Genomic DNA, 25,569 nt, shown 5'->3' with positions numbered 1-25,569 from the left:
GCAGCTGGCGCAAACTCATGGCTGTCGAGAGGCGCGCCATCGCGTCGGTGCACTTCCCGGAGGGCGTGGTCGAGGAGCTGGTGGCCGACGTGCGCGAGTTCCTGGCCATGGGCGAGTGGTACAAGCGGCGCGGCATTCCGCACCGGCGCGGCTACATGCTCTACGGCGAGCCCGGCTGCGGCAAGAGCAGCTTCGCCACGGCTCTGGCTGGCGAGCTGGGCCTCAACCTGTGCGTGTGCAGCCTGGCCAGCGCGAGCCTCGACGACGACTCGCTCCAGGAGTTCCTGCGCAAGATGCCCAAGGGCAGCATCCTCCTGCTGGAGGACATCGACGCCGCCTTCATCCAGCGCACGAAGAACGTCGACCAGTCGCACAGCAAGAACAAGGTCACCTTCAGCGGCCTGCTCAACGCGCTCGACGGTGCCGTGGCGTTCGAGGGCTCGCTGGTGCTGATGACCACCAACCACCGCGAGCTGCTCGACCCGGCGCTCACCCGGCCGGGCCGCGTGGACATGGCGATCTACGTGGGACTGGCCCGCCGCGACCAAGTGCGCCGCCTGTTCGCCTACTTTTACCACCCGTGGGAGGCCCAGAAGAACGAACGCGACGACAGCGAAGACGATAAGAAGAACGAAGACGACGGCAAGCGGCGCCTGGCGGAGGTGGACGAGCTGGCGCAGCGGTTCGCGGAGCTGGTGCCCGAGGAGCGGCTGTCGATGGCGAGCCTGCAGGGCTTCCTGCTGCGACACAAGCTCGACCCGCAGGCTGCGATCGACAACGTGGCGCGGTTCGTCGAGGCCGAGCTGGAGCGTATCAAGAACGAGAAGGCCGCCAGACGCAAGAACAAGAAGGCTGCAGACGATGACCACAACGACAACGACGATCAAAACGAGGAAGCCAAGGGCGACGAGACCAAGGAGGAGGAGGAGGTGGAGGTCAAGATCGCCCAGGCCAAGGTAGGAGAGGTAAAGGAGAATGAAGCGGCAGCTGACCAGCTCGAGGGGATTGTAATTGTCTCCGCCACATCCGCCTGAACTGGAGAAAGACTTGGCTGGCGGGCCGTATTACTGATATGAAACTTAGTTTGGAGTAAAACACTTTTAACCACTTATAGCCGTGCCTTGTAACCAAATCCCAAATTAATTGTTACACATATATTTTTTTGATCAAATTCAATGGAGAGAAGCTGGGGCGCCAAGCGCAAAGAGCGGGAAGTAGAGGAGGGAAGGGCGCAGCGCGTGGGGACTGATGCCCCCCAAGCCAAGTCGAGACGAACGGCCGCGCCGCATGAGACCTCTGCAGCTTTTCGGGTACTTTCTCCACACAGGGTCCTGGGGCGTGCATGCTCGCGCCACCTGTCCTTTATGGGCTCACCGTGCGGCCTCTGCTGCCTGTCAGCACGAAAATGTGGTCTATGAAGATGGAGACGGGGCCACATCCAGCGCATGCTGCGCTGCTGCGCGGCCCTCTGCCGCATCACAGTGCCCACCGCACCCGGTAACAGCCGCCCGCACGTTGGCAACGGCTTCCTCGCTGCTGTGGAGCACCAGGGTACCATATATATCATTTATTATATATTATTTGCATTATTATATTTTATCTGTTTATTTCTTTCTTTTTCGAAATCCTCACAAGTGCCAGGCTGTTCGTACCTGTGTGTGGTGACGAGCAACGACCTCATCAGCTCTGTGGCGGAAGCAGAACGGGCCTATGCCGAGTTCAGCAACTCAACAGACCAGTCCGACGTGGCGACAATCTTCCTGCGTCCTGCTGCCATGTTCAAAACTGTACCTTCACTCCTCTGGCGATTCACACCACTTCAATCCACAACTGATTGCAGTCTGTTTCCTGTGTCGTGTCGTGTTAAATAGGATGTAATATTTGACTGCACGATCGTGGGCTGTTCGTGGTATGCGCTGTCTGCGGCCAGGGTGCCCATCAGGCTCGCCGAGTGCCTGGAGACGCCGCTGGCCGCAGAGGACGCCGTCCACGCCATCCAGTACCACCAGGGCGGCAAGCACCTGAGCATCCAGCTGGTGGCCAGCATCAAGGGTCCCGTGGTGTCCTACGTGGGCGACACCCTGCCCGGCTCGTCGGGCTCTCCGGTCTTCAAGCACTGGCGCCTCGTCGCCATCCATGACCGAGGTGCGCGATGAGCCCCCTCCCCCTTTCCTTCCACACGAGGGCTGTGATGACTTGCTATTACAACACTACCCCATCATCATCGCACAGAGGGAGGCAGCAGCAACAAGGGCATCTTGATGAGGACCATTCTCGCCAAATTCAACCTGTGTGGAGCTTCATCTGCACCTTCTTCTTCATCATCATCATCTTCGTCATCATCGTCGTCTTCGTCACCCAAGCCACCTCCGCCACGGCCCAATTTCCAGCGTCCGCACATGGCCCCGCCAGCCCCGCCAGCCCCGCCTTCGTCGACGTTCAAGATCCCCGACCGGGAGCGGGGCGAAACGATCAACTGCTACACGCTCGTGGACGGCGAGGCCCGGCGGTGGAGCAAGCAGACCCTGCGCGGCATCGTCGAGGCTCAGTGCATGGCCACCGGCTCGCTGCGGTCGGCCTACAAGGCCTTCGCCAAGGGCAGCTTCTACGTGGTCAAGTTCTTCCGGCCGGACGCGCTGGCGGCGCTGGGCATCGCCACCACCGACGCCCTGGTCAAGACCCTGCAGGAGGAGGTGGTCATGCAGTGGAAGGCCGCCGGGCTGGCCCACCGCTGGAACGCGTTCGGCGCCATGCCCAAGGCCGTGGCCTTCAACCCGATCGTCGTGGTCGAGCTCGCCGCCCGGCAGCCCCCAGCGTGGGGCGTCATGGAGCCGCTACTTGACGGGGCCTACGTCAAGTACAACGACAACGAGGGCCGCGTGTTCGCCCAGCCGGAGGACGGGCGTGTGCGGGACACGCCGCAGGCCTTCAGCCACTTCAGCTACCTGGCGAGCGGCGGGACCTCGCTGGTGTGCGACCTGCAGGGCGTGGGCGACGTGTTCACCGACCCGCAGGTGCACACGGACCCGCGCTCGCTGTGCCCAGTGCCGGGCAATCGCGGTCTGGAGGGCATACGCGACTTCTTTGCCAGCCACCAGTGCTCCCTCCTCTGTCGCCTGGTCCAGCAGAAGCTGCAGTCGGCCAGCGGTTGAGTATTCAGGTCACGGAGGTGTTCAGACGACCCGGCCCTCTTCAACACACCAGTGTCCTGACAAGGGTGAGTGTGAACAACTTGCACCACAAGACTCACAGTGACAACCAGTTCGCCCAAGGGTACAGGACTTGAAGCGCCTCAACGAACAGACACATCATCTTCCGACCAGACGAGTGTAACAAGAGCGAGTAAATGCCCCGCGGACAAACTCCGTTGGAATTTTAACTCCAGTAAATAAAAATCGAGCCAATTGCAACCTTCGCCCAGTAAAAACGACTCTGTTCCGCGGAAGGTCGTGCCCTTGTCCTTCACCACATGTGGGAGGCCATGTGTGGGGTACCACTGATCATCTTTGCAGTGGGCTGCAACAAGGCCTTGGTCTTCCAGTGGAGCTCGATTTGGAATCGGAGGGTTTGGCGCTCAATCCTCCGCCACCCTGCCTCCAGTGGCGCCGAGAGGCTGATCTGAGCCCTGAGAGCGCTACCAGGTCCAATCCAGATGCACACCGGTTCCTCTCACGAGTTCATCATCTTCTCGCTTCGAGGCCCAACGCCGGCCCAGGCTAGTCTGAGCATTAACCAACGCGCCCCGTTTCATCATTAGCCCCCAACACCTCAGCACCACGCCACCAGACCCAAAAGGCTCATCATCAGCTCGCGCCACCAGCCACCCCAACCCTCCCCGACTATTCCACTTCAACTTCCTCGATCGTCAGAGGCCAAAGGGAAGGCTCAAGCTCCTTTCTATTTATTAGTCAGCAGCGAGTGAACCACGACAGACTGCCAGGTGTGGGAGTGACCTCAATCCTCTCCTCCACACCAACAAATCGATACAACCTCCAACAGGACCTTCATCAAAAGCTCTCGAGAATGGCAGTACAACCCGGAAAGATTTACGAGGGCCTGCCGCTCCTCTTTGGCAGCTTCTTCGTTTCAAAGGACAGGGAGGAACGACGCAAGTGTGCCGTGCTGCTCTGCACCATCCTGCTCTTCATCCTCTACAACTTTTTCCTCGTCTGCTCGGCCCTCTTCTACGACGGCCCCTTCTTCACCTTCCTGCGCTCGGCCGCTCTCACCTACCTCGTGGTGGAGTTGAGCCTCGTCGTGCTCCTCTACTACACGCAGAATCTCTACCTGGTCACGGCGCTATTCCTCATCGATATCGACATGGGCACTGTCGTGGTCTGCTTCAACTTCGGCCTCGTCAGCGAGTACATGCTGTGGCTCCTCTTCATCCCCACGCTCCTCTTCTACATCATGGGCGCCACGGCCGGTCTGCGGTCGCTCATCTTCATCGTCGCCCAGATCTCCCTCTTCGTCTTCCTCTCGTGCTACGTCATTCCCCCCTCCGAAGAGCTTGTCCTCCTGCCGCCCGTCCACAAGGTACCACATCTACATCTTCGTCTTCTTCCCTCTACTCAGAGAAAAAGAAAGAGGAGAAAAGAACAAACGCGTAGCTGACGAAAGGTCTGGTGTGGTGTGGTGTGTGGTGTTGTGTTGTGTTGTGTGTGGAAGTGGTTCGTGGTGGTGATGAGCTACTTGATCGTGGGCACGACGGCGTTCGTGCACGAGACGTCGCGGTACCAGGCCATAGGCAAGCTCAAGAGCGCCATCAAGGAGCGCGAGGAGGCCCACGACCAGCTCCAGGAGGCCACCCACGCCAAGAGCCAGTTCATGGCCAACATCAGCCACGGTACCACCACCACCACCACCACCACCACCGCTGCTCTCGCACAATTCTCCGCCAAACATAACACTCACGCTCCGACGCACACGACACAACACGACACGCCACCACGGCGCACACACTCAACGCGACACACAACACAGAGCTTCGTACGCCGCTTCATGGCATCATTGCTTCGACGTCAATGCTGCTCGAGGCGATCCCGCCCTCGGCAGCGAGGCACGACCCGACGCGCGACAACGCCGAGATCATCCGCGACTGCGGGGAGCACATGCTGGCGCTGATCAACAACATCCTCGACATCGAGCGCATCGAGTCCAAGCGGCTCCAGCTCGAGTGTCTCCCGTTCAAGCCCGTGCAGGAGCTCGAGGCCCTGCTCAAGGTCTTTGCCGCCCAGGCCGAGCAGAAGCGGATCCAACTGCGCAAGTGCGTCGACGTGCGCTACCCCGTCCGCATCGGCGACCCGCTCCGCATAAAGCAGATTCTCTTCAACCTGGTCAGGTACTCGTTCTACCCTCAAGCTTTCGGTCAAGTCAGCCCTGGAATTGCTGACAATGGTACCCATCATATCATGGTCGTTACCGTCGTGGTCGTCGACGATCGTCAGCAACGCGATCAAGTTCACGGGCGAGGGCGGTACGGTCACGGTGCGCATCATCGACGAGAGCGAGGACCTGCGCGTCGAGGTCGAGGACAACGGCATCGGCATCGCCGAGGAACACCTCTGCCAACTATTCAAGGTATACCTTTTTGTTAAATATTGTATTTTATTTATTTATTTTATTTATATTATTATTCATTAAAAAGGGAGTGCTGACGTGTGAATGTGGGCGCAGGCATTTTCGCAGGTGGACGCGTCGATCACGCGACGGTACGGCGGGTCGGGCCTGGGCCTAGCCATCAGCCAGCGGCTGTGCGAATCGATGGGCGGCCAGATCCACTGCACGTCGGCCTTCGGGCGCGGCTCCAAGTTCTGGTTCACCGTCACCCTGCCCATCCACTCGCAGGAGATGGAGAGCTTCCTCCTCCTCTCCGACGAGGCCGAAGAGCACGTCTCGCCCTGCACCCCCTCCGGTACGCTCTTCCTTCTTTCTCTCTCTCTTTCATTTTCCACAACTTCATCTCACCGCACACGCACACGCAACACGCAACACGCAACACGCACACGCAACACGACATGCAACATGACACGACACGCACGCAGATGAGCTGCCGTCGCGGAGGGTGCTGTTCGTGGAGGACAACATCATCAACCAGAAGGTGGGCGTGCGGATGCTGCGCTCGTTCGGCTGCAGCGTGCGGGTGGCCAACAACGGGCTCGAGTGCATCCAGGCCATGGACGAGGAGGAGTTCGACGCCGTGCTCATGGACTGCCAGATGCCCCTCATGGACGGGTTCGAAGCGACCCGCAAGATCCGCGAGCGCGAGCTCGCCCCCTTCCGGCCCTGCGCCGTCGCGCCTTCAGCGGCCGCCTCGCATCAGCCCAAAAAGCAGGACGAGCAGGCTGTGGTGGCCATCCACCCGGCGCACCCCAACAAAGCGATGGTCGAACGCGACGGCGACGGCCGCACGACGACAATGACGAACACGACGAAGAAGAAAGCGACGTCGACGTCGCCTACAGTAGATCGAGAAGCCGGCGGACAGTCAGCCAAGACCGAGCAGTCGAGCGAGGGCGGCCGGGCCAGCGACAGCGACAAGAACACGTCGTCGGACGATGACGCGGGAGCCGACAGCCTCGAGGTTCATCAAGAAGACGAGGGCCGAGAAGAGGAGGAAGGCATTGGGGAGCGGCATGGCGGGACCAAGGCCGAGATCGGTCACATCCCAATCATCGCTCTGACGGCGTCGGCCACGACGGAGTACCGGCGCAAGTGCATTGACTCGGGCATGGACGACTGGCTGCCGAAGCCGTTCGACAAGACCAAGCTGTGCCACATCCTCAACAAGTGGCTCACCACCGAAGACGAGCGGAGCAGCTGCGGTTCCTGCAGCGAGTGCAGCTCCGACGACTGCTCGGAGGACGGCAGCGAAGCAAGTAGTAGTTAGGGTAGTCGGTCGACACCACACACACATCACACACATGTTAATATAACACTTAATGTAAATAAAAAAATTTAAATTAGTCGTGGTTGGGTCCTCTTCAGGAGAAGAGAATGGTGACCGGATAATTGCGGATCCGCTCTTGCAGGCGATCGGTCGGCGTGATGTTGTTGGAGCCCAGGTGAAGGACCTTCACGTGGAGCAGATGCTTCCGCAAGTCCCTGTTGTGTTCACGGAGGTGCCGGTTCAGAGTGTTGTGTGCGTGTGCGTGTGCGGGTGCGTGTGTGTGTGTGTGTTGCATTTCAAGGTTGGATGTTGTTGAAGAGGAGAGCGCGCACCAATGGTTGAGAACTTCTTCGAAGAGCCGCGCGTCGCAGGCCGTGTCCTTGCACAGGAGCCGCTCGAGGGTGCGGTTCTGGAGAATGGCATCCGCCAGGCTGGTCCACACCACCTTGGTCATTCGGCACCCGCTCAGGTTCAGCCTGGTCCAGGCGCAACCAACCCATGGCACACACCACACGCACACGACACACACAATGTAATGATGAGGACTCGTTTAAAGGAAGCAACCGCGGCTATCTAACATGGCGATGACGATGACGATGACGCACGTACTTGACGAGAGCGCGGTTGACGCCGATTCCGGTGACGATCTCCTTGGTGCCGTCGGACGATAGGCAGCCGGTCAGGTTGAGCGTCTGCAGGCTGGTGTTGTACGCCAGCACGTCGCCCATCACCTTGGCCACCTCAACCTACAATAATCGTAATAAAATAATAATATTAAAAATATTAATGATAATGTTGTTCAATGCCCTTGAACGAGAGAACAGTCGATAGCGAGAACGAGAGCGAGAGCGACAAACGTACGTTCATAGGGTTGTGGCTCAGGTTCAGGCGCTGCAGCGTCGTGTTCCGGGACCGGAGCGCCTGGACCAGCACCCAAAGCGCCGGCTGGAGAGATTACCACCACCACCACCACCAGCCACCACCGCAGCGTGGAAAGTGAGTTGATGGTGAGCTGATTGATGAGAAAAAAAAGTATATGCTATGGGTGGTGCTTACCTTGGGAAGGCCGCACCGGGCGAGGGCCAAGTGCTGCAGGGTGCGGTTGGCCTCGAGGGCCTCGGCCAGAGCCATCGCGCCCTTCTTGTCGAACTCGTTGCCCGACAGTTTGAGCGTCGTGACCGACCTGTTCTCCCTCAGCCCGCGCCCAATCTGTAATCGCGTGTGCGGTCGTGCGTGTGTCGTGTCGTGTCGTTGGTCGTGTCGTTGGTCGTGTCGTGTCAGCAAGCGCCATTAATGGTGCCAGAGGGGAGGACGTACGGCTTTGAGCGCCTTGGAGCCGATGTTGGTGTAGCTGAGGTCGAGAACCGTCAGCCGCGAGCCGGAAGTGAGGTAGGCCCCCAGCATCTGGCCGCCGGTCTGGCCGATGTCGTTGTGCGCCAGCTTGACGCACGTGATGTTGGGCTTCTCCGTGAGAATGCGTAGCAGGTGCTTACCGGCCTTGGCCGTGAACTCCGTGCGGCACAAATCGAGACGCAGCAATCTGTCGTCGTCGTAGATCTCAGTCAGAGCGCACACGCACAACCGCACACGCCTCATCGCACACGCACCACCGCACACGCGGGGGTCGTACGTGGTGTTGCACTTGATGCCGTGGTAGAGGTGGTTGATGCCGAGGTCGCCGAACTTGTTGAGGCCCAGGGCAAGCGTGGTGACGTGCGGATTCTTCTCGAGCATGTCCCCGAGCAGCTTGGCTCCGTCGGCCGACAGCCCGTTGTCCGCAAAGTTGAAGGCGTGCAGCGCCTGGTTGCCCTTGAGGGCCTTGACCAGCGCCGCCGTGCCCCGGTCGTTGATCTGGTTGCTGGCGACGTGCAGCTCGTGCAGGGTGAGGTTCGACGTGAGCACGGCCGCGAGGTCGACGGCGCCCTGGGTGCCCAGGCGACAGTCGTTCAGGTTGAGCACGCGCAGCACCGGGCAGGCCCCCAGCAACTGCCCTATGTACTGCGCATGCCGCGCCGTGATCGCATTCTGCCACCGAACGACCACGCCACGTCAGCAAATAATAAGAATAAATTATAAAAAGATAATAAATTGGAGAAGGTGAGAAGCGGGGTTGGCGGTGGAGACCTGGTTGGAGGAGAGGTCGAGCTCCTGGATGAGAATGTTGTTGTGGGCGTGGACGGCCTGGGCGGCCGCGGCCTCGAGACCCTTGAGCAGCGCCTTGAACTGGAACTCGCCCACGTCGCAGTGCCGCATCACGATCTTGGTGAGCACGCCGCCGCTCTGGTCCAGCGTCTCGTCCATCTGCAGCATGAAGGCCTCCACCGGCCGCACCGTGTACTCCTTGCACCTGTTCGTTCCATTGCATTCCAGTTGCAAACGCGGAATGTAAGTAATGTGTTGAGTAATGTGAGCCTTAGGAATGCTAGCCATGCTGAGGAATGTGAAATCGTCGGTGGTGGGGTGGAACGCGTACACGGCTTCGTAGGTGTGCTTGAGGATTTCGAGGCAGCTGCGGGTGTAGGCGTTCTGGAGGTTGCGCGGCTTGTAGGGCAGGAAGAGGCGCGGGTGGGGCAGGCAGTCGGGCTCGTAGGGAATGGGGAAGTCCGGCACGGCCGGGTCGGAGTGGAACGCCATCAGGTAGTAGCCCGTCATCAGCTCCAGAATGTCAAACACGCAGTCGGCCGGCGCGTGGAACGCAAATATCTTCAAAGCGACCATTCACTAGTGAGTGCCATGCGACACACGCCACACACGCCACACACGCACACGCACACACACACGCCACACACGCGCGCACTCACACGCGTACCGGTTGGCCGACAACTCTCACTTGAAAGACGGTGTCGCTGGCCTTGAGCCAGCCGCCCATGCTAGTCCACGGATAGAAGTCGTACGCTCCCTATGAGAGGGGAGCTCACTTGAGGCATACGATATTGGGGGGAGGGGCAGGCGGGGCGCCAGCGCACGTACCTTCTCGGCGCGGCGGGTGAGCATGATGCCGTCTTCGCCGATACCCAGCCTCCGCTTCACGCCGCCCTTCTCGAACTCGCCATCGAACACGTTGTACAGGTTGATGCCGAACGTGGGAATGGCCGCCGCCAAATCAATGTACTCCCTGAACAGCTCCTCCTGAACAAGCATTGCATGTCAGTCGACTCCACACACGACACACACGACACACATGGCACACACGACACACGGCACACGACACACGACACAGTCAAATGCGTACATGGTTGGTCTTGCCGATCAGCTTGGCGTGCAAGCGGAAGATGCGCTCCTCGATGTAGTCCACGGGATATTTGAGGGTCACTTCCGGCGGCACGAACTTCTGCAGGTTGTCCACTCCGCCGAACCAGCCGGGCTTGTGCTTCTGCGGCTGGTGGTCGCCCTCTTGGATTTGCAGCTGACACACACACACACACACCACGCACATCAACACACGCACACGCACGACCGCACATGCACGTCAGTCACACACGTGATGTACGGGGAGACAGGCGGCGCAGGTACCTGGTGCGCGGCGAGGGTGATGGCCAGGCGCTCGGTACACGGGTAGGCGCCGGCGACGACGTTGGTCTGTATCTGGAGGTAGAACAGACGCAGCGCGACCGGGTCCACCAGGTACCGAGGCCGCTTGAAGAACTTGATCTTCAGCACGAGCCTGCTCGTCTCCTGGATGCCATAGCGGCCCACCTGGACCGCTGGGTGCAGCCACCGATCTGCGCACCACACACTCAGTGTGTGTGCGGTCGTGCGTGTGCGGCGGGTGCGTGTGCGGCGGGTGCGTGTGCGGCGGCGCGTGTGCGATGAAAGGGAATGGTACCCGACTTGCCGGGTCGAGACTCGGCGAGGCTGAAGAAATCAACTTGCCAGAGGCCCAGCTTGCTCGCGTAGGCAATGAGCACGTCTTGAACGGTGAAGTTGTCGGAGACGATGATCTTCTTGGTGGATCCGTCCACCAGGCCCATGGTGAGCGACAGCGCGGCGCCCTCGTGGGCCTTGACCTCGCGCGGTACCAGCGGTGTCTTGGTCGGCGGTGCGTCGTACTGCCCATTTCTAACTGACGTGTACAGGGCCTGTCACTCCCGACACATCACGACCGCACACGACCGCACACGACCGCACACAACGTACGTCAAACGAAGGGTTTGGTGAGTTACCGCAGCTCTCACGAAGCTCGGCGGGGGATATGGTGTACCGGCAGCGGTGCGCGCGACCTGGCGGCGCTGAACGTGGGCCTGCGCGCCGAAAAGGGCGCCGGTCCAGTGCTGCTGCTGCTGCTGCTGCTGCTGCTGCTGCTCTTGGTCTGGTCCGCTTTCTGCTGCGGCGCCGGCGCGGCAGCGGACGGAATCAGAGTGGCGGGCAGCTGCTGGGGCCTCGCGTTCAGGCGCTGGTGCAACTCGTGGACCGATGGCCGCGCTGCTGAGGTGAGAGAGAGAACACGGCGCCCGTGACCGACAAGTGTCAGCAAAACATCAAACAGAAGCTTCTGTGGTGTGCGTGCGTGCCAGGCGAAGTGGTGTTGGATCTGGCAGCAACTGTACACGACACACGCGACACGACACACGGTCAGATATGACACACGTACGACGCACGACATGCATAGATCAGGTCTACTTACGAGAGCCCCCTCGTACCTGTGTGGGCCATGCCCGGAGAGGCGCGCCCAGGCGGGGCGCCGATGGCCTGCACGGCCGGCGGGGAGGTGATCGCGCTGGCCCGCGGGTGGTACGACGACACGGGCCGAGCGCGGGTCGGGACTGTCCCCATGGGGGCCACGACCGGCAGCGGCGGCGACGTCGGCCGCCGCTGCTGCTGATGCAGGGCAGTCGCCGTCGTCAACGGGCGGAGCTCCAGGTTCTGCAGGTCGTCGAGGATCGTGTCGGGCAGGGCCTTGGTGTCGGCCGCGATGAGCTGGCTCAGGTCGTCCATGATGTCGTCCAGCGCGTGGACCACGGCCGTTGTCGACCTGCCCGGCGACATCGGCCTTGGCACCTCTTGATGATGCTGGAGCTGCTTGAGCTGTTCGATCTGTCTGCTCTGCTCCTGGATGAGCTCCTGCTGCTGCCGAATGAGCATTTCCTTTTGTCGATCCGTGGGCGCTACTTGATGATGATGATGAGGCGCTACTTGCGGCTGTGGCGCCAGGTGCGTGTAGGGGTTGTTCTGGGGGCGGGGCGGCAGCTCGAGCTTGGGCGCTTGGGAGGCGGTAGCACCAGGCGCGGCGGTTGCGTAATGCATTTGTGGTGATTTAATCGGCGGCGCCTGGTGACCCACCGATACGCCACGGCTCCTCGACTCCATCTCTCGCACATTGCCGTGGTAGAGCTGCTCCAAATCGCTCAGCAGAGCTTCCAACTCATTCATCTCTGCTACACTTCCGATTCTGTCGTGCTTGGCACTTCTAATTTCGCACCTCTTTTAAATATGCGTTTTTATTTGGTAATATATTTTAAATGCCGGCATATTTTGCGCATCTCACATTCCAACCGTGGCGACTTCGAAATTTCGTTTAGCCCGACCACAACACTTGCTTGTTCAAAAGTTAGGCACAGAAGACGAAAGGCATGCAAGGAGGTTCGCACTCCCCTTTTGATGAAGATGGAGATTCGATCGAGATGATAGATGACGCTCGGATCCTCGGCAACCACAAGGAAGCGGGCAACAACAACGACGACATCTACAATGAGGAGTACGACGAAGATGAACGGGACGGCACAAGCGGGAGCGGCGTCACCACCTTCTACTCCGACGAAGAGGCCGCCCTAAGCGGCCACGACGACGGCGGTGTGCTGCAGATCGGTTCCTTCTACTCGGCCGGCGGCCTGCGGGCCTGGCTCGCCTACCTGCGCCGCAAGTGGTTCAAGCGCAAGCGGCTCTTGTGGCTCCTCGCCGTCGTGCTGGTCTTTCTGCTGCTGGTGGCCATCATCCTGCTCGCCACCCTGCCCTCGGGCAACTCCTCGGGTGCAAGCTCGCCCGCGCCGCCCGTGGGTGCGGGCTACGTGCGGGCCCAGCGCGGGGCCGTGGCCACGGAGAACGGCCTCTGCTCGGACATCGGGACCACCATCATGCGGGACCTCGGCGGTACGCTCCCTTTCGTTCTTTCCTCGTTTTCGCTCTTTCATTTATTTTTTATTTTCATAAATTAATTACATTTTTATTATTTATGTGAACAATCTGATTTATTTAATAAAAAATATTTTATGTGTGCAGGAAACGCGGTGGATGCAGCGGTGGCGAGTTGTCTGTGCATCGGGGTGCTCAACAGCTTCTCCTCGGGGATCGGCGGCGGTGGCGTCCTGCTGTACGTCTCTCACCACCTCTGATCGTCGTCTTTATGAACCACACGTGGCCCAATCTGCAATCAAGCCTAAACCACAACGCGTGTGTGTATCTGTATGGCACGTGTACATTGGCGACCACCTTAAGGCTGCACACGAAAGAGGGGCATAGCGAGCTGATCGACTTCAGGGAGGTGGCGCCCAGCGCGGCGTCGCAGGACATGTACCGCGACCGACCGGTCGAGGCCAGCCGCACGGGCGGGCTCAGCGTGGCGGTGCCGGGCGAGCTGGCCGGGCTCGAGTACGCGTGGCAGCAGCACGGGTCGGGCCACGTGGCGTGGAAGGACCTCGTCATGCCCTCGGCCCAGCTGGCCCGCAACTTCACCGTTCCCGCGCTCCTCGCCAAGTGGATCGCCGTACTCTCGTCTTCTTCTCTTACATAGTTTTTCATTTCTTTTCTCTTCTTTTCTCTTCTTTTAAGACTTCGGTCCTGACCGCATTGTGCAGGACACGCCGGAGATCGTGGTGGACCCGGGGCTTCGGTCGGTGTACGCGCCCGACGGGGTGCGCAAGAAGGAGGGCGACACGGTCTCCAATCCGCGCCTGGCCGACACGCTCGCGCTCGTGGTTCGTTTTACACCATTTCCATTTTTTTGATTCGTGGAGATTTGAATGATTGTTCCAATCGCCTGCGGTGCGTGCGGTGCGTGTCGTGCGGTGCAGGCAGAGAACGGCGCATCGGCGTTCTACTCGCGTACGTCATCGCTGGCGCAACAGCTGGTGGCCGACATCCAGCAGGCTGGAGGCATCATCACCGCCGACGATCTTCACAACTACCTCCACAACGGCACCGTTAAGGTTCACACTTCACACTTCACACTTCTTAACACCACCCTTAACACACACACACGCACGCGCGCGCGCGCACACACACAACGCAACGCAACACACAAATGTAGGTGCGAACGCCGGTGAAGGGATTCTACCGCGGGCTGGAGGTGCTGAGGTACTCCATCACCATGGCTTTGATTTATACTTTATAATTTATTTGTTTTTTCTACTATTTTAATACTAACAATACTAAATAAAGCGCAGGTCCACCGTTCGGCGGCGCTTGCGTGGTGATGGCGCTCAACCTGCTCGAGGCCTACAATCTGCCCCTGCTCGGTACGCAACGCACTAAACTCGACGCACGCACGCGAAACGACACGACACGCACGCACGCGACACGACACACACGACGCGTGCACGCGACACGGATTTTGTTTATTGTTGGCGACTGCAGGACCGACGGCCCAGGCCTATCACTGGGTGGCCGAAGCGTTGGCCTTCGCCTACGCCGATCGCATGGGTCTGGCTGACCCGCAATTCGCCGATCTGCACAACCTCACACACGCCATGGTACCCGTCGCGTTCAGCGCACGCAACACACATACGCGCGCGCAGCGTGCTGCATGCGGCGTGTGCGGTTAGCTGAACGCGTGCGTGTTGTGCGGTGGTCCTGTACAGTTGAGTAAGGAGCACGCGGGTCGGCTGCGGCGACGGCTGCGGGCCGACAAGACCTTTCCCTACACCCACTACGAGGACATGGTGCCTCTGGGCAACCCCATCAACAACGAGGGCACCACCCACATCTCCGTCATCGACCCCGACGGCACCGCCGTTTCCATGACCTCCACGGTAACATGGCACACGCACACGCACACGCACACGCACACGCACACGCACACGCACACGCACGACCGCACACACGCACACGCACACGCACACGCACGACCGCACACACGCACACACGACACAGGCTGATTTGAGTGGTTGGCGCCACCTCAGGTGAACCTCATCTTCGGCTCGAAGGTGCTGTCGCCGTCGACGGGCGTGGTGCTGAATAGCCAAATGGACGACTTCTCGATCCCCGGGCGGGCCAACGCCTACGACCTGCCCCCGTCCGAGGCCAACTTCATCCGTACTACCCCCAACGAATTCATTAATTCATTAATTCATTAATTCATTTTTATTTTTTAATGTTATGCTTTTATAAATAACATTACTTATTCTTTTCTTTTCTGTGTGGCACCTGGCCAGGGCCGGGCAAGCGACCACTCTCGTCCATGTCGCCATCGATAGTGTTGAAGGATGGCGAGGTCTATCTGATTGTCGGCGCATCAGGTACGCGCGTTTTTTTGTGTGGGGTGTTGTGCGTGCGATGGAACGCGCGTGTTAACTTTACTGGTGCGCGTGCGTGTGTGTGTGCGGTGTGCGGTGCAGGCGGTTCGCGAATCATCACGGGCACCCTGCAGACGTTCCTCAACGTGGTGGACTACCGGCAAGGCCTGTGGAAGGCCGTGTCGCGACCGCGCGTCCACCACCAGCTCCTCCCCACCGACGTACCACCACCACCACCATCACCACACCACCACACATGCCATCAACTCAACTCACCTTTTCCCCCTCCACGTCGGCGTGTGCAGGTCTACACCGAAACGGGCTTCGCGCAGGACATCATACGAGAACTTGCGCAGCGCGGCCATCAGGTACGGCACACGCAGACACACACGACCGCATGCGCACGCGCACGCGCACATGACATGGTGGCACGCTTACCTACCTACGAATGCAACTGCGCGTACATCTGCGCAGATGGGCCGCAAGGAGGAGATCGCGGTCGTCCAGGCGGTGTTGGTGGAGTCCAAGCAAGCCGACGACGAGAACGCGGCCACCCGCGTGCTCCACGCCGTGAGCGACCCGCGAAAGCACGGACGCCCTGCCGGCTTTTGATGCAATCCACACAATCCAATGCGAACAAATATTTTTCTAAATATAACTTTACATTTCATAAATAAATAATGATAACAGTTAATTACCGGTTTATTTACATTCTACATTCATTTTGGTTGTGGTGAGGGGGAGGGTGCGTTTTTGAGCTCTTTGAGAGAGGACCTGCACTTGCGGCTCTTGCGCGACAGCACGGCGTGGTTCCATTTGCCCTGCTGGGCCGGGTCGGCCCACATGGCGGCCACCTGGTCGTCGGTGAGGAAGGCGTTCCAATCATAGGCCGGCCCGATGAACCGCCGCTCGAGCGGCGCCATCACGCACCAGTGCGGCTGCAGGGCGCACACGGTCGACGCGAAGATCTCGCCGTAGGCCACCACGTCGAGCAGCGTGATGCTGTACAGGTAGCGCAGCAGCGCGGTCGAGTGGCGCTCGACGTGCTGCTTCTTGAAGACGGCCTTGTCGTAGGGCGGCCGCCACGTGCTTTGCTTCCAGTGATACCAATCTGGCCTCAGCGGAGAATAGTCGGCAATGTAGTCTGGATGCACGCGCGGCGCAACCGATCAGTAACACACAGCACAGCACGCCACGCACACGCACACACGCACACCACACACCACACACGCACACACGCACGCACACCGCACACACACACGCACACCACCCACACACACACCGCCGCAGGCAGAAGAGTGTTTGTAGTGAGAGATAAACCTGCAGTGTTGGTGTTGTGCTCGTCGAGGAACATAGACACGTCACCAAAGTAGATGGCATCGTGCTCGACTGTCCAAATATACAGCTCGCTCTCCCTGATCACGTGCAAAATAGTGAACATGTACGTTAAGGACACAAACACATAAATATATAATATATATATAGAGAGAGGAATAAAATAAATGAACCTGCTTGGCGGAAGTGGTGGGGTGCGCCAGAGGTCAGGGCGGCAGGTGATGGACCAGAGGAAGAGCGACGCGTCGTGGAACCAAAAGTTGGGCGTCGCGTCCTTCTGGATGTAGGCCGCAGTCGGGAGGAGCGCCTTGACGTCGCTGGCGTTGTAGAGGAACAGGCCCAGCCCGGGGTACTCCCGCTGCAGCTCGTAGTACTCGGCCAGCACCTCATTGTCGGCCGTTAGGTTTGGTGGTACCTCGGTGCCGATGTCATAGAGGAGCCACAGGTCGTAGTGGGGCGAGGCCCTCAGCTCCCTCGCGTACTTGGCGTACGACGCACGCAGTCCCTACAACATTTTTAAAATTTTTGTGTTCAAAATTTAATCAGGCCGCCAATCAGCGATCGCAAGTACACGAAAGGGTCCGGGTCGGAGAGAGATCCAAAGGTTGGTGGAGGGGGGGGGCGTACGGGGGTGAGGGGGCCGCAGGTGCGGATGACGAGCACCTGGCGAAGGGCCGGGTCCAACCGGCACGAAGAGGTGCGGGCCTGGTCGAGCGGATAGGCGGCCGAGGCGTGCACCACCCGCCTTTGGCCCGCGGCGGCGGCGGCCGTGGTGGTGGTGATGGAGCGAGCGAAGGTGCGGAGATCTGCTTCTTCTCTGCCGCAGGTGCGAGAGTGGTCCCGCAAGAAGAAAAAATCGGAGCAGATGAAGAGGACGCCCAGCGTGAGCCCTACGCTCAGCGCCAACCATTTTGCCTTGGCTCTTTGTTGTGTTGACGCGTCCATCTGTGTTGTGTTGTCGCTCTCCTTCTTCTTCCTTCTTGTTTGTTGGGTCCTGTCACTGTGCCCAGGGAAGGGCTTTCGTAAGCACACGCACCGGGTAACAAAAAAGATATGGCCCGGCAGGTGTCATTCGAGAGCCAAGAATGACTGGAATTGGTTGGGGGTGCCAAGGCCTGATGTGTGTGTGTGTCGGTGGCGTAAGACCGCCGTGTAAACACAACTTGTGAAGTAGCGGAGCGGAGGGGGGGGGTAGTGTACCAAGCCCCTTGGCCGAAGATCGCAGGTTGTGAAGCCGCTTGTCGAGCGTCGAGAACAGTCGCCAGGAGTTACCCTGCAGCGAGTTGTGCAGTGTGTCGTGTGTGTGTGGTCGTGTGTTGTGTTGTGTGTGTGTGAGTGGTGAGTGTTGGTTACCGATGGGCATGTGTTGTTGAGCCCAACGGTGCTTGGTTGGTTGCGAACCTGCCGTGCAACGAATCGTGGTCGGGCCTGCGGAGCGGAAGTCGGGCCTTGAACGGGCGGAGTCATGAGTGTGAGCAGCCCGCCTACAAGAAACCAAAACGTGGTGTGAATGCGTTTTCTTGAACGAGCGACCAGCCGTTGTGGGTGTGTATGTATATACCGGGCTTCTCGCTGACGGTCTGCCCTGCCTCCGCTGTGAGACAGGGATATAAGGATTCGACAATCTTGTCCAACGACAGCTTGTCGTGTGTCTGCGGGTCTCACGTAAGTGTACGCACACACCACACAATAACGAGATGGCAATAACAACGTACGAGCGAGAGCTGGAGGTCGATGGCCAGTTGTGCGTCGGAGGTCTGGCACCTGATGGGCTGGGCAAAGTACAGCGGTACGGCCTGCGCTTTGCGCAGGGGCGACCCCTCGAGCGTGTCCGGCTGTTCATCTACCGAGTCGAGCATCACATAGCACTGATACTCGATCAGGGCCAGCAGGTCCGCTTTGGTCTGTAACATCAGAGAGAGGGCGGTCGATTAGACTGGCACACTGCATCACACATTGATGTATATATTATGAATATACATAAAGGGCACACTGCACGGTACACGTATTTGTTCACATATGTCCATACCTGGTCACGACACAGGTGGACGACAGCGTGCGGGTCGGGCCGGCTGAGCGAAGAAAGGAACAAATGCGTGCTCTGCTGTTGCCACCGTTCGCCAACCTGCACCACAAGCGAGACAGGTCAGCCACCTCTGTGATCACACATCGTTGGCCCGATGATGACGCCGCAGATTATGGTGTGCAGCACCCACCCAGAGGCGCAAGTCATACAGAGCGCCAGCGCAGAGGGCGGCCATCTCGTGCGGCGGTGGCGGCGGTGCGGCCAGCCAGCACCGCCTCTCGCAGACTCGGCAGTAGTGCCTAGGCTCCTCCTTCTCCTGCCCGTTAGTAGTAGTTAGCACGTTGGTGTGTTGTGGGCCGAGGTGCACGAACCTCGCGCGAAGGAGCGCGGCGGGCCGCCAGCTGACCGATGCGGTCGTACAGCAGGCAACGCGGTAGCAGGGCTCCGCTTCCCGCCAACACCACATGACCACGCCCAAGCTGCGCCCACAGACACTCGTCCCCTTTGAATCCAGTAGAGATGAATCTTATCATTAATGATAAGAATAGAGATTGTCTCTACGCGGTTCAGACAAAGGGTACCTGCAACGCGGTGCAGGCGGGCGTCAACAGCGGCCAGGTGCAGCAGGTCCACAGGCTCCAGGAAGGAAAGCACCTCCACCAGCAGCTCCTCCAACATCTCTTCCATGTTTAAAATTTGTTTTTTATTGTTTTTATTCGTTTTTTTATTGTTTTTATTTGTTTTTCTTGTGCACCGCACTCATGAACTGGCGTTGGTTGACGCATAGCATCAGCCTCTCTGGTACTTGGATCGCATCTTGTCGCGCATGCTGCGGCTCTGCTCCAGCTTCTCCTGGGTCTTCCTCTTCTCCTCCTGCCTTTGGTCTTCCCTGCACACGTGTAACATCACCATATCATCAAGTCAGCTGCCTGTATCGAGGCAGTGCGCAAGCGTGGACTTGACATAGTTGTGGCTTACGTTTTGGGCTGGCCCTCGCCACTTCCTAGCTTGTACTTGCTTCGTAGCGAGGCCGCCACCTTGCGCGACTTCTTGAGGGCCGCCTCTGTCTCCTTTCGCTCTGTGACTGAGGTCAGCAGAGGAAGAAGAGAAGAGGAAGAAGAGCCGGGGGGGGGGGTGATGTAGCGAGTACAACAGTCGGGCGAATGGCCACATGTAGACGTCTAGAAGAGTACCTTGTTCTACTTCCTCCTCCGGGCGCGAGCCGAACATTTGTCCGAGGTCGTCCACGACGGAGTCGGCCTGTTGCTGCTCCTTCCTCCCGTCGTCGTCTCCATCCCTCCAGGGCATTTTCTTGTGTATGTCCTCCACCTTGGAGTCTATCAGCCACTTGGTCATCTCTGCTCCCATGTCTCCTGTCTTCTGTTGGTGTTGTGTTGTTCGCGTTTATGTTCTCTCTGGTCTGCTATTCACTATTCTATTCAGGCTGGCAAAGGCGAGCATCGTCATCATCTCAACCCTCATAACGGCAGCCCTGCCGCCGGCTGCCGGCCATCTCGCCCGCCACCTTCCCCTCGCCCTCGCCGAAAAGTCCCAGTTCCGCCGTTCCGCAGAAGATATCAAAATAAGATTAATTGATTAAAAATAGGAAATAATTGATTGATTGAGAGGCATGTGTGTTTGTACAAGAACGTGCCTAGATGGCTGATGGAATGCTTCCCAAAGAGGCGGCAGAGGATTGCATCTTGAGGAATCGCTGGTGGAAGGTGTTGTGCGTCTTCTCGTCGGTGGGCACGCCCGGCGCGTAGGTCATCTCGCACACGCCACAAGTCACCCAATCGAACCGCTCTTGGCCGAGATCGAGATACATCTGCCTCGCCCCGCTGCTCGCCGTCTCCTTCCTGTTCCTCTTCCTCGATTTGGCTCCTCCTGGACTCGAGTCGGCAGCGAGTCGTGGGCCTCGCATTTTCGATGGAGACCGTAGAGGAGATGACGATGAGGAACAGAACTGGAGCTGCATCTGGACCGCCTTTCGCTTCTTGTTTGTGGATGAGGGAGAATCGCTGGTGGTGCAGGGCTCTTGTTTCGTCTGCTCTTCATCCTGCTTCGGTTTCGCGCTATCCTCCTCGCTAGCCAGCGATTCGAGAATGTCCAGCCACTTCGACCGTCCGCTCCTCCCTTCGGGCAAGGGTGAGGCCGACGGAGAAGTTGTTGTAGAATCTGATGAGAGACAGCTCGACCCGCCCACCTTCCTCTTTCTCGAGTAGGTCTTCACCCCAACCGGCGATCTCAGGGCCGTTGGAGATGAGCTGATCAACGGTGCTAGAGGCAACTTTTTCTTCTGCTCCACCTTCTTCTCCATCACTATCACTTCCTCTTTCGACATCTTGCTGCCGTCGATCGCTCTTGCACCTTCATCTTCAACTCCAACTGCCCTGTTTCACTTTTCGCGCCAAAACACCAACGGTAAAGAATGCAAAGAACTCAAATGAACACAATAAAACGTTTTCTGTTATGTTATTGCATTTTTTTAAAAAAAAAGATGAACGCCTCGGCGGCGTTGGGGGTGGACGAGGGCGAGGGGTTCTGGTGGCTCGCTGCGATCCTGCGTGCGGTGCCCTGGTACTACATGGCGTTGGGCAGCAGCGCCTTCTTCTTCTTTTGGGAGAGCTACCTCGATCTGCGCCAAATTCGGCACCTGCTCAGCGCAGAACGCCGCATGCCGCCCGTGCTACGCGAATGGGTGGTGATCGATCAGCCCCGCATGAAGAAACGCAACGCCTGGGTATGCCACCTCCATCCGATGCATGTCCTCTTGATACTACACAAATCCGATCATGCATAAGTTTAAATTGTTTCGATTCTTGGTCCGCTACGCGCAGGGCATCATGCGGCACATCTACAACCGGATGGAGGCGACGATGGAGTTCATCGCCGAGTGCCTGGTACTGTCATCCCATCTGCTCGTCGGGTTCTGGACGCTCTCGCGGGACCTGCTCGACGGGCTGGGCTTCGGTATCGAGTACCGGGTACCGCACACGACCACACAACACGACACGTAACACGTAGCACGACACACAACACTCACGCAGGGCCTCGTGCGTGCAGGTAACGCGCGGCATGGTGTTCATCATCCTGGTCTCGCTGGCGAGCTCGCTCGTGCGTGTCCCGTTCCACCTCTTCCGCATCCTCTGCGTCGACACCCACTTTGAGATGAGGTCCGTAGCAGCGTCGTGTGCGTGTGCGTGTGTGGGTGGCAGATCGCACGCAGGATTGCTCAATGGCCTCTCCTGCAGGAGCGCCGCCTCGATCCTGGACCTGTGGTTCTGGGAGCAGATGAAGATGTTTGTGCTGTCGCTTCTCTTTGGTATTCCGCTCCTCTCGGCCTATCTCGTGCTCCTCAGCTGGGACCTGCCCTACTACTGGCTCTGTACGATCCCCCTTACACATGTTAACCGCACACGCACACACGACACACGGCGCACACGCCACGCGTGATACCGCACACTCACGCATCGCGTGTCATGGTCACAGACAGCTGCGTCTACGTGGCAATCCTGGCTATCTTCTTTACCGACATCTACCATCTCATCGCTCCGGCCTTTGACAAGTGCGTGCGACACGCACCACACCACACACACACACAAGCACACACACACACAAGCACACCCGCACGCACGCACGCACGCTGACTTTGAGCTCTGCGACACACTCCTTGTAGCTACAAGCCGCTGCCCGAGGGTCCGCTCAAGACCGAGATCGAGAAGCTCACCCGGAAGCTCAACTTCCCGCTCGCCAACATTCTCGTCGTCGAGAAGTACAAGCAGGAGTACCGCTCCACCGTCCACTCCAACGCGTACGCACCCTCCAGCCCCACCATGGTGGTGTGGAATGTGTGTGGAATGTGGTGAGGAATGCATTCCACAAATGTGTGCATTCCTTAATGCTCTATGTCGGGTGGGGCACGCAGATTCCTGGTCGGGTTCAGGTTCTCGAAGAGCATCGTGCTGTACGACTCGCTGATCAAGCAGCTCAAGGAGCCCGAGATCTGCGCCATCATCGCCCACGAGATCGGACACCACAAATTTTACCGTACGCACAGCACCACACGCCACACATCGCACACACCGCACACACCGCACACACCCGCTTAATGAGATGTTTGTGCGTCTTGCAGACACGTACAAGATGCTGTTTATGCAGCTGTTCAGTATGGGCTGCTTCATCTTCTTGTTCGCGCACATCGTCAAGATGCCCCAATTCTACCGCTCATTCGGCTTCCTCTCCGTCGACGTGCGTCACCCGCCACCTTAAACTCCACTAAAGTTGCTGACGTCAGCATTCGCTTTGTTGAACTCCAAAAGGCGAGCATCGGGCTGGTCCTGTTCTCGTACATCTACTCCGCCTTTGCCAACCTCGGCCACTGGCTCACCAACTACGTCAACCGAAGGTTCGTGTTCGTGTCGTGCGTGCGTCGTGCGCGTGTGTCGTGCGTTGCTGATATATCGTGGTGTGTCGTTGCACAGTATGGAGTATGCGGCGGACGAGTACGCGGTGGCGAACGGGATGCGGAAGCTGGAGAGCGCGCTGATCAAGATCCACGCCAACAACCTCACCAACCTCATGCCGGACCCGTGGTACGCCCACTACCACTACTCCCACCCGTCCCTCGCCGAACGCCTCGCCCACATCCAGCACCTCAAGCTCCAGCAACAGCCACCACCACCTTCATCATCACCATCTTCATCTTCTTCTTCTTCAACCACGGTTCGACAAGAAGGCCAAGAAGAAAACAAGAAGGAGAGGTGAATGAGAATGAAGGAATGATGTCGATGGTGATGATATTTATGATGTACAGATAAAACATTCATGGACCACTTTCTCGGTTGATGTTGATGTTGATGTGATCGTCGTCGCCTTCTTCGCCTTTTCGTCGGCTGCGGAGGAGCGATGTCTGCTCGGCTGCCGCTGCCGCCGCCGCCGGGCTGGGCGCGACGGGCGTGGCGCCGCCGCCGCCCCGCACAAAGGCGGCGAGGACGCCCCGGTGGCCCTCCTCGAAGTCGTCCTCCTCCAGGCCCGCCTCGTCCTCCCCGCTCTCCCGCGCGCTGTCCAGCTCGACGCTGCTCAACCGGCCGCTCCCTACGTGTGTGCGTGTGCGATGAGACACACAACACAACACGACACGACACACACCACCGCACGCACGACACGACACGCGACACGTACGGAAGGAGCCGTGGTGGAGTTTGGGGTCGCGCATGTGCTGGAGGTGCTGCCGCGCGGCCTTGGAGCGGCGGGCGCGCAGCACCTTGCGGAGGTAGATCAGGAAGGCCGGGAAGACGAGGAGCGGCGACAGGCAGAACTCGAACAGGGAGTGGACCACCGTGGACCGGCTCGTGAACCGCTTGTAGATGTTGTCGTTCGTCACCCCGTACACCAAAAAGTCCAGCCCGCCCTACCCGCGTGTGCGCACACACCACCGCACACACCGTAAGCAAAAAAAAAAAAAAAAAAACAACACACACACACACCGACCGCACACACAGCACACGCACACGCAACACGCACACGCAACACGAACCTGGAGGTTGAGGAGGATGGAGTAGAGGATGGTGAAGATGATGGCGCCGCACGAGGGGTCGATGGTGCCGACGACGTAGGTGAGGACGTCGAACACCCAGCACACGAAGAAGACCAGCAGGTAGAAGGAGAAGCGGAGGATCACTTTGGAGAGCTTGGTCGACACCTCGTGGTACTGCGTGGCGTGCAGGTAGGCCTTCTGCTCCCGCTTGATCTTCCGTATGCGGTAGATGATTAACTGCATTTTTACATAACATATTCACATTTACATAACATATTCTTCTTAATATAGCTATAATCATATTGTTTAAAAATAAATAATGCATAGCTAAAATCAGAGAGCTAAAATAAAAGTTAGTTACCAGGTAGAACAGCAGGTTCAGACCGAAGGACGCCAGGACTGGTGCAAACCTGCGCCGCACACGCACACGCAAACAAGTGACACGACACGCACAACCGATGTGAGTGTGTCGTGTCGTGTCGTGTCGTGCGTCGTGTGTCGTACCAGAGGATGATGTGCCAGGGCTTCTTGGGGAAGCAGAGGTAGAGGTTGGGCGATTGGGTGAGGAGGTCGCCCGAGACCAGGCCCACCACGCACACGAGCGGGATGCCCCAGCTCAGGCCGTGGAACAGCGCCCACTCCCATCGTCGCACCCCTGCAACCCCCCCAGTCACCGCTACCATCAGCTGCCGTGTGTGCGCGCGTTGTGTGCGGTGCTGCGCGTGCGGTTGTGTGTCGTGTTGTGCGTGCAATGTGTGCGATGTGCGTGTGCGGGCTGTAACGTACGAGTCTTGTGAAACCAGAGCGAACGCCAGAGGAAGAAGGCAATGCAGGTCGTGTACCCACAAGTAGCACCTGGAATTAATTCCCATTTAGAGAAATAAATAGTGTCGATATTTGATTTAATCGTTTATAGATAATTTTTTTATTGCACCTAAATAATAGAATAAACAGAGGGGAGGTACCGGCAGTGAGCTGGAAGTAGACGCGCATGGAGACGCACAGAGGCCACACGTACCAGTCGGGATCGGCGTAGATGATGGAGGTCTTGATGATGTTGTTGAGGGAGACGAGGTAATCGGCAAAGGCCAGCCACGCCACAAGCTTGGAGAGCGGATTCTTCCTCGTGCTGAAGAGGAAGTAGGAGAGGAGCATGTACGAGGAGCCGAACATGGAGATGGTCGACGAGATGAGGGCCAGGAGCGAGATGAGATTCGTCTCCTCCTTCGAGAAATGGGCCTCACAGAATTCGAATCCCATCCTCGCACTACGCCCGCGGCGTGCTCGTCTCGCCTACTCCCGCGATGATGTCGTTGGCGATGGACCGATCAGT

General features: G+C 58.6%; 9 protein-coding genes across 9 annotated transcripts in view; 5 read left to right on the top strand and 4 right to left on the bottom strand.

Moving 5' to 3' along the window:
• Positions 1–1,034, top strand: part of ACA1_291780 (ATPase, AAA domain containing protein) — a gene marked incomplete at both ends in the record, with an annotated part of 3,182 nt that extends 2,148 nt beyond the window's left edge. Inside the window, one exon of the mRNA XM_004368067.1 lies at positions 30–1,034. Coding sequence (XP_004368124.1) covers positions 30–1,034 — 1,005 coding nt within the window. The remainder of the gene's footprint in view (positions 1–29) is intronic.
• A 411-nt stretch (positions 1,035–1,445) lies between these two features.
• Positions 1,446–3,152, top strand: ACA1_291770 (MHCK/EF2 kinase domain containing protein; the record flags this gene model as incomplete). The annotated part of the gene is made up of 4 exons (XM_004368066.1): positions 1,446–1,551; positions 1,702–1,777; positions 1,931–2,145; positions 2,233–3,152. 4 exons carry the CDS (start codon positions 1,446–1,448, stop codon positions 3,150–3,152), a joined length of 1,317 nt encoding a protein of 438 aa, XP_004368123.1.
• Positions 3,153–4,023: 871 nt separating this feature from the next.
• On the top strand, positions 4,024–6,889 carry ACA1_291760 (ATPase/histidine kinase/DNA gyrase B/HSP90 domain containing protein; the record flags this gene model as incomplete). Its single annotated transcript, XM_004368065.1, has 6 exons — positions 4,024–4,536; positions 4,669–4,846; positions 5,056–5,341; positions 5,448–5,580; positions 5,677–5,914; positions 6,045–6,889. The coding sequence occupies 6 exons, from the start codon at positions 4,024–4,026 to the stop codon at positions 6,887–6,889; spliced, it is 2,193 nt and encodes a 730-aa protein (XP_004368122.1).
• Positions 6,890–6,983: 94 nt separating this feature from the next.
• Positions 6,984–11,971, bottom strand: ACA1_291750 (FERM central domain containing protein; the record flags this gene model as incomplete). The annotated part of the gene is made up of 15 exons (XM_004368064.1): positions 6,984–7,104; positions 7,222–7,365; positions 7,499–7,635; positions 7,751–7,834; positions 7,946–8,098; positions 8,207–8,429; positions 8,520–8,914; positions 9,014–9,592; positions 9,699–9,788; positions 9,860–10,018; positions 10,122–10,295; positions 10,403–10,611; positions 10,716–10,938; positions 11,125–11,210; positions 11,530–11,971. The coding sequence occupies 15 exons, from the start codon at positions 11,969–11,971 to the stop codon at positions 6,984–6,986; spliced, it is 3,219 nt and encodes a 1,072-aa protein (XP_004368121.1).
• A 539-nt stretch (positions 11,972–12,510) lies between these two features.
• Positions 12,511–15,948, top strand: ACA1_291740 (gammaglutamyltransferase; the record flags this gene model as incomplete). Its single annotated transcript, XM_004368063.1, has 15 exons — positions 12,511–12,584; positions 12,615–12,976; positions 13,106–13,196; positions 13,322–13,589; positions 13,681–13,800; positions 13,897–14,031; positions 14,133–14,179; positions 14,264–14,340; positions 14,459–14,574; positions 14,683–14,763; positions 15,004–15,136; positions 15,256–15,339; positions 15,439–15,557; positions 15,642–15,704; positions 15,811–15,948. The coding sequence occupies 15 exons, from the start codon at positions 12,511–12,513 to the stop codon at positions 15,946–15,948; spliced, it is 1,908 nt and encodes a 635-aa protein (XP_004368120.1).
• A 107-nt stretch (positions 15,949–16,055) lies between these two features.
• Positions 16,056–19,375, bottom strand: ACA1_291730 (uncharacterized protein; the record flags this gene model as incomplete). Its single annotated transcript, XM_004368062.1, has 11 exons — positions 16,056–16,480; positions 16,657–16,751; positions 16,845–17,152; positions 17,299–17,561; positions 17,872–17,944; positions 18,073–18,155; positions 18,233–18,323; positions 18,387–18,575; positions 18,888–19,013; positions 19,069–19,199; positions 19,279–19,375. The coding sequence occupies 11 exons, from the start codon at positions 19,373–19,375 to the stop codon at positions 16,056–16,058; spliced, it is 1,881 nt and encodes a 626-aa protein (XP_004368119.1).
• A 111-nt stretch (positions 19,376–19,486) lies between these two features.
• On the bottom strand, positions 19,487–20,053 carry ACA1_291720 (uncharacterized protein; the record flags this gene model as incomplete). The annotated part of the gene is made up of 3 exons (XM_004368061.1): positions 19,487–19,586; positions 19,676–19,781; positions 19,891–20,053. 3 exons carry the CDS (start codon positions 20,051–20,053, stop codon positions 19,487–19,489), a joined length of 369 nt encoding a protein of 122 aa, XP_004368118.1.
• Positions 20,054–21,197: 1,144 nt separating this feature from the next.
• On the top strand, positions 21,198–23,464 carry ACA1_291710 (zinc metalloproteinase STE24, putative; the record flags this gene model as incomplete). The annotated part of the gene is made up of 10 exons (XM_004368060.1): positions 21,198–21,401; positions 21,538–21,684; positions 21,764–21,873; positions 21,952–22,085; positions 22,190–22,265; positions 22,377–22,511; positions 22,626–22,747; positions 22,833–22,948; positions 23,020–23,105; positions 23,182–23,464. The coding sequence occupies 10 exons, from the start codon at positions 21,198–21,200 to the stop codon at positions 23,462–23,464; spliced, it is 1,413 nt and encodes a 470-aa protein (XP_004368117.1).
• Positions 23,465–23,522: 58 nt separating this feature from the next.
• ACA1_291700 (uncharacterized protein) lies at positions 23,523–25,496 on the bottom strand (the record flags this gene model as incomplete). Its single annotated transcript, XM_004368059.1, has 6 exons — positions 23,523–23,794; positions 23,882–24,110; positions 24,237–24,473; positions 24,598–24,646; positions 24,741–24,891; positions 25,202–25,496. The coding sequence occupies 6 exons, from the start codon at positions 25,494–25,496 to the stop codon at positions 23,523–23,525; spliced, it is 1,233 nt and encodes a 410-aa protein (XP_004368116.1).
• Between the last annotated feature and the right edge of the window lie 73 nt (positions 25,497–25,569).

Source organism: Acanthamoeba castellanii, assembly GCF_000313135.1.
Source record: "Acanthamoeba castellanii str. Neff unplaced genomic scaffold scf7180000084777, whole genome shotgun sequence".
In the NCBI taxonomy this organism is placed as follows: Eukaryota; Discosea; order Longamoebia; family Acanthamoebidae; genus Acanthamoeba; species Acanthamoeba castellanii.
This window is presented reverse-complemented; position numbering and strand designations above follow the sequence as displayed.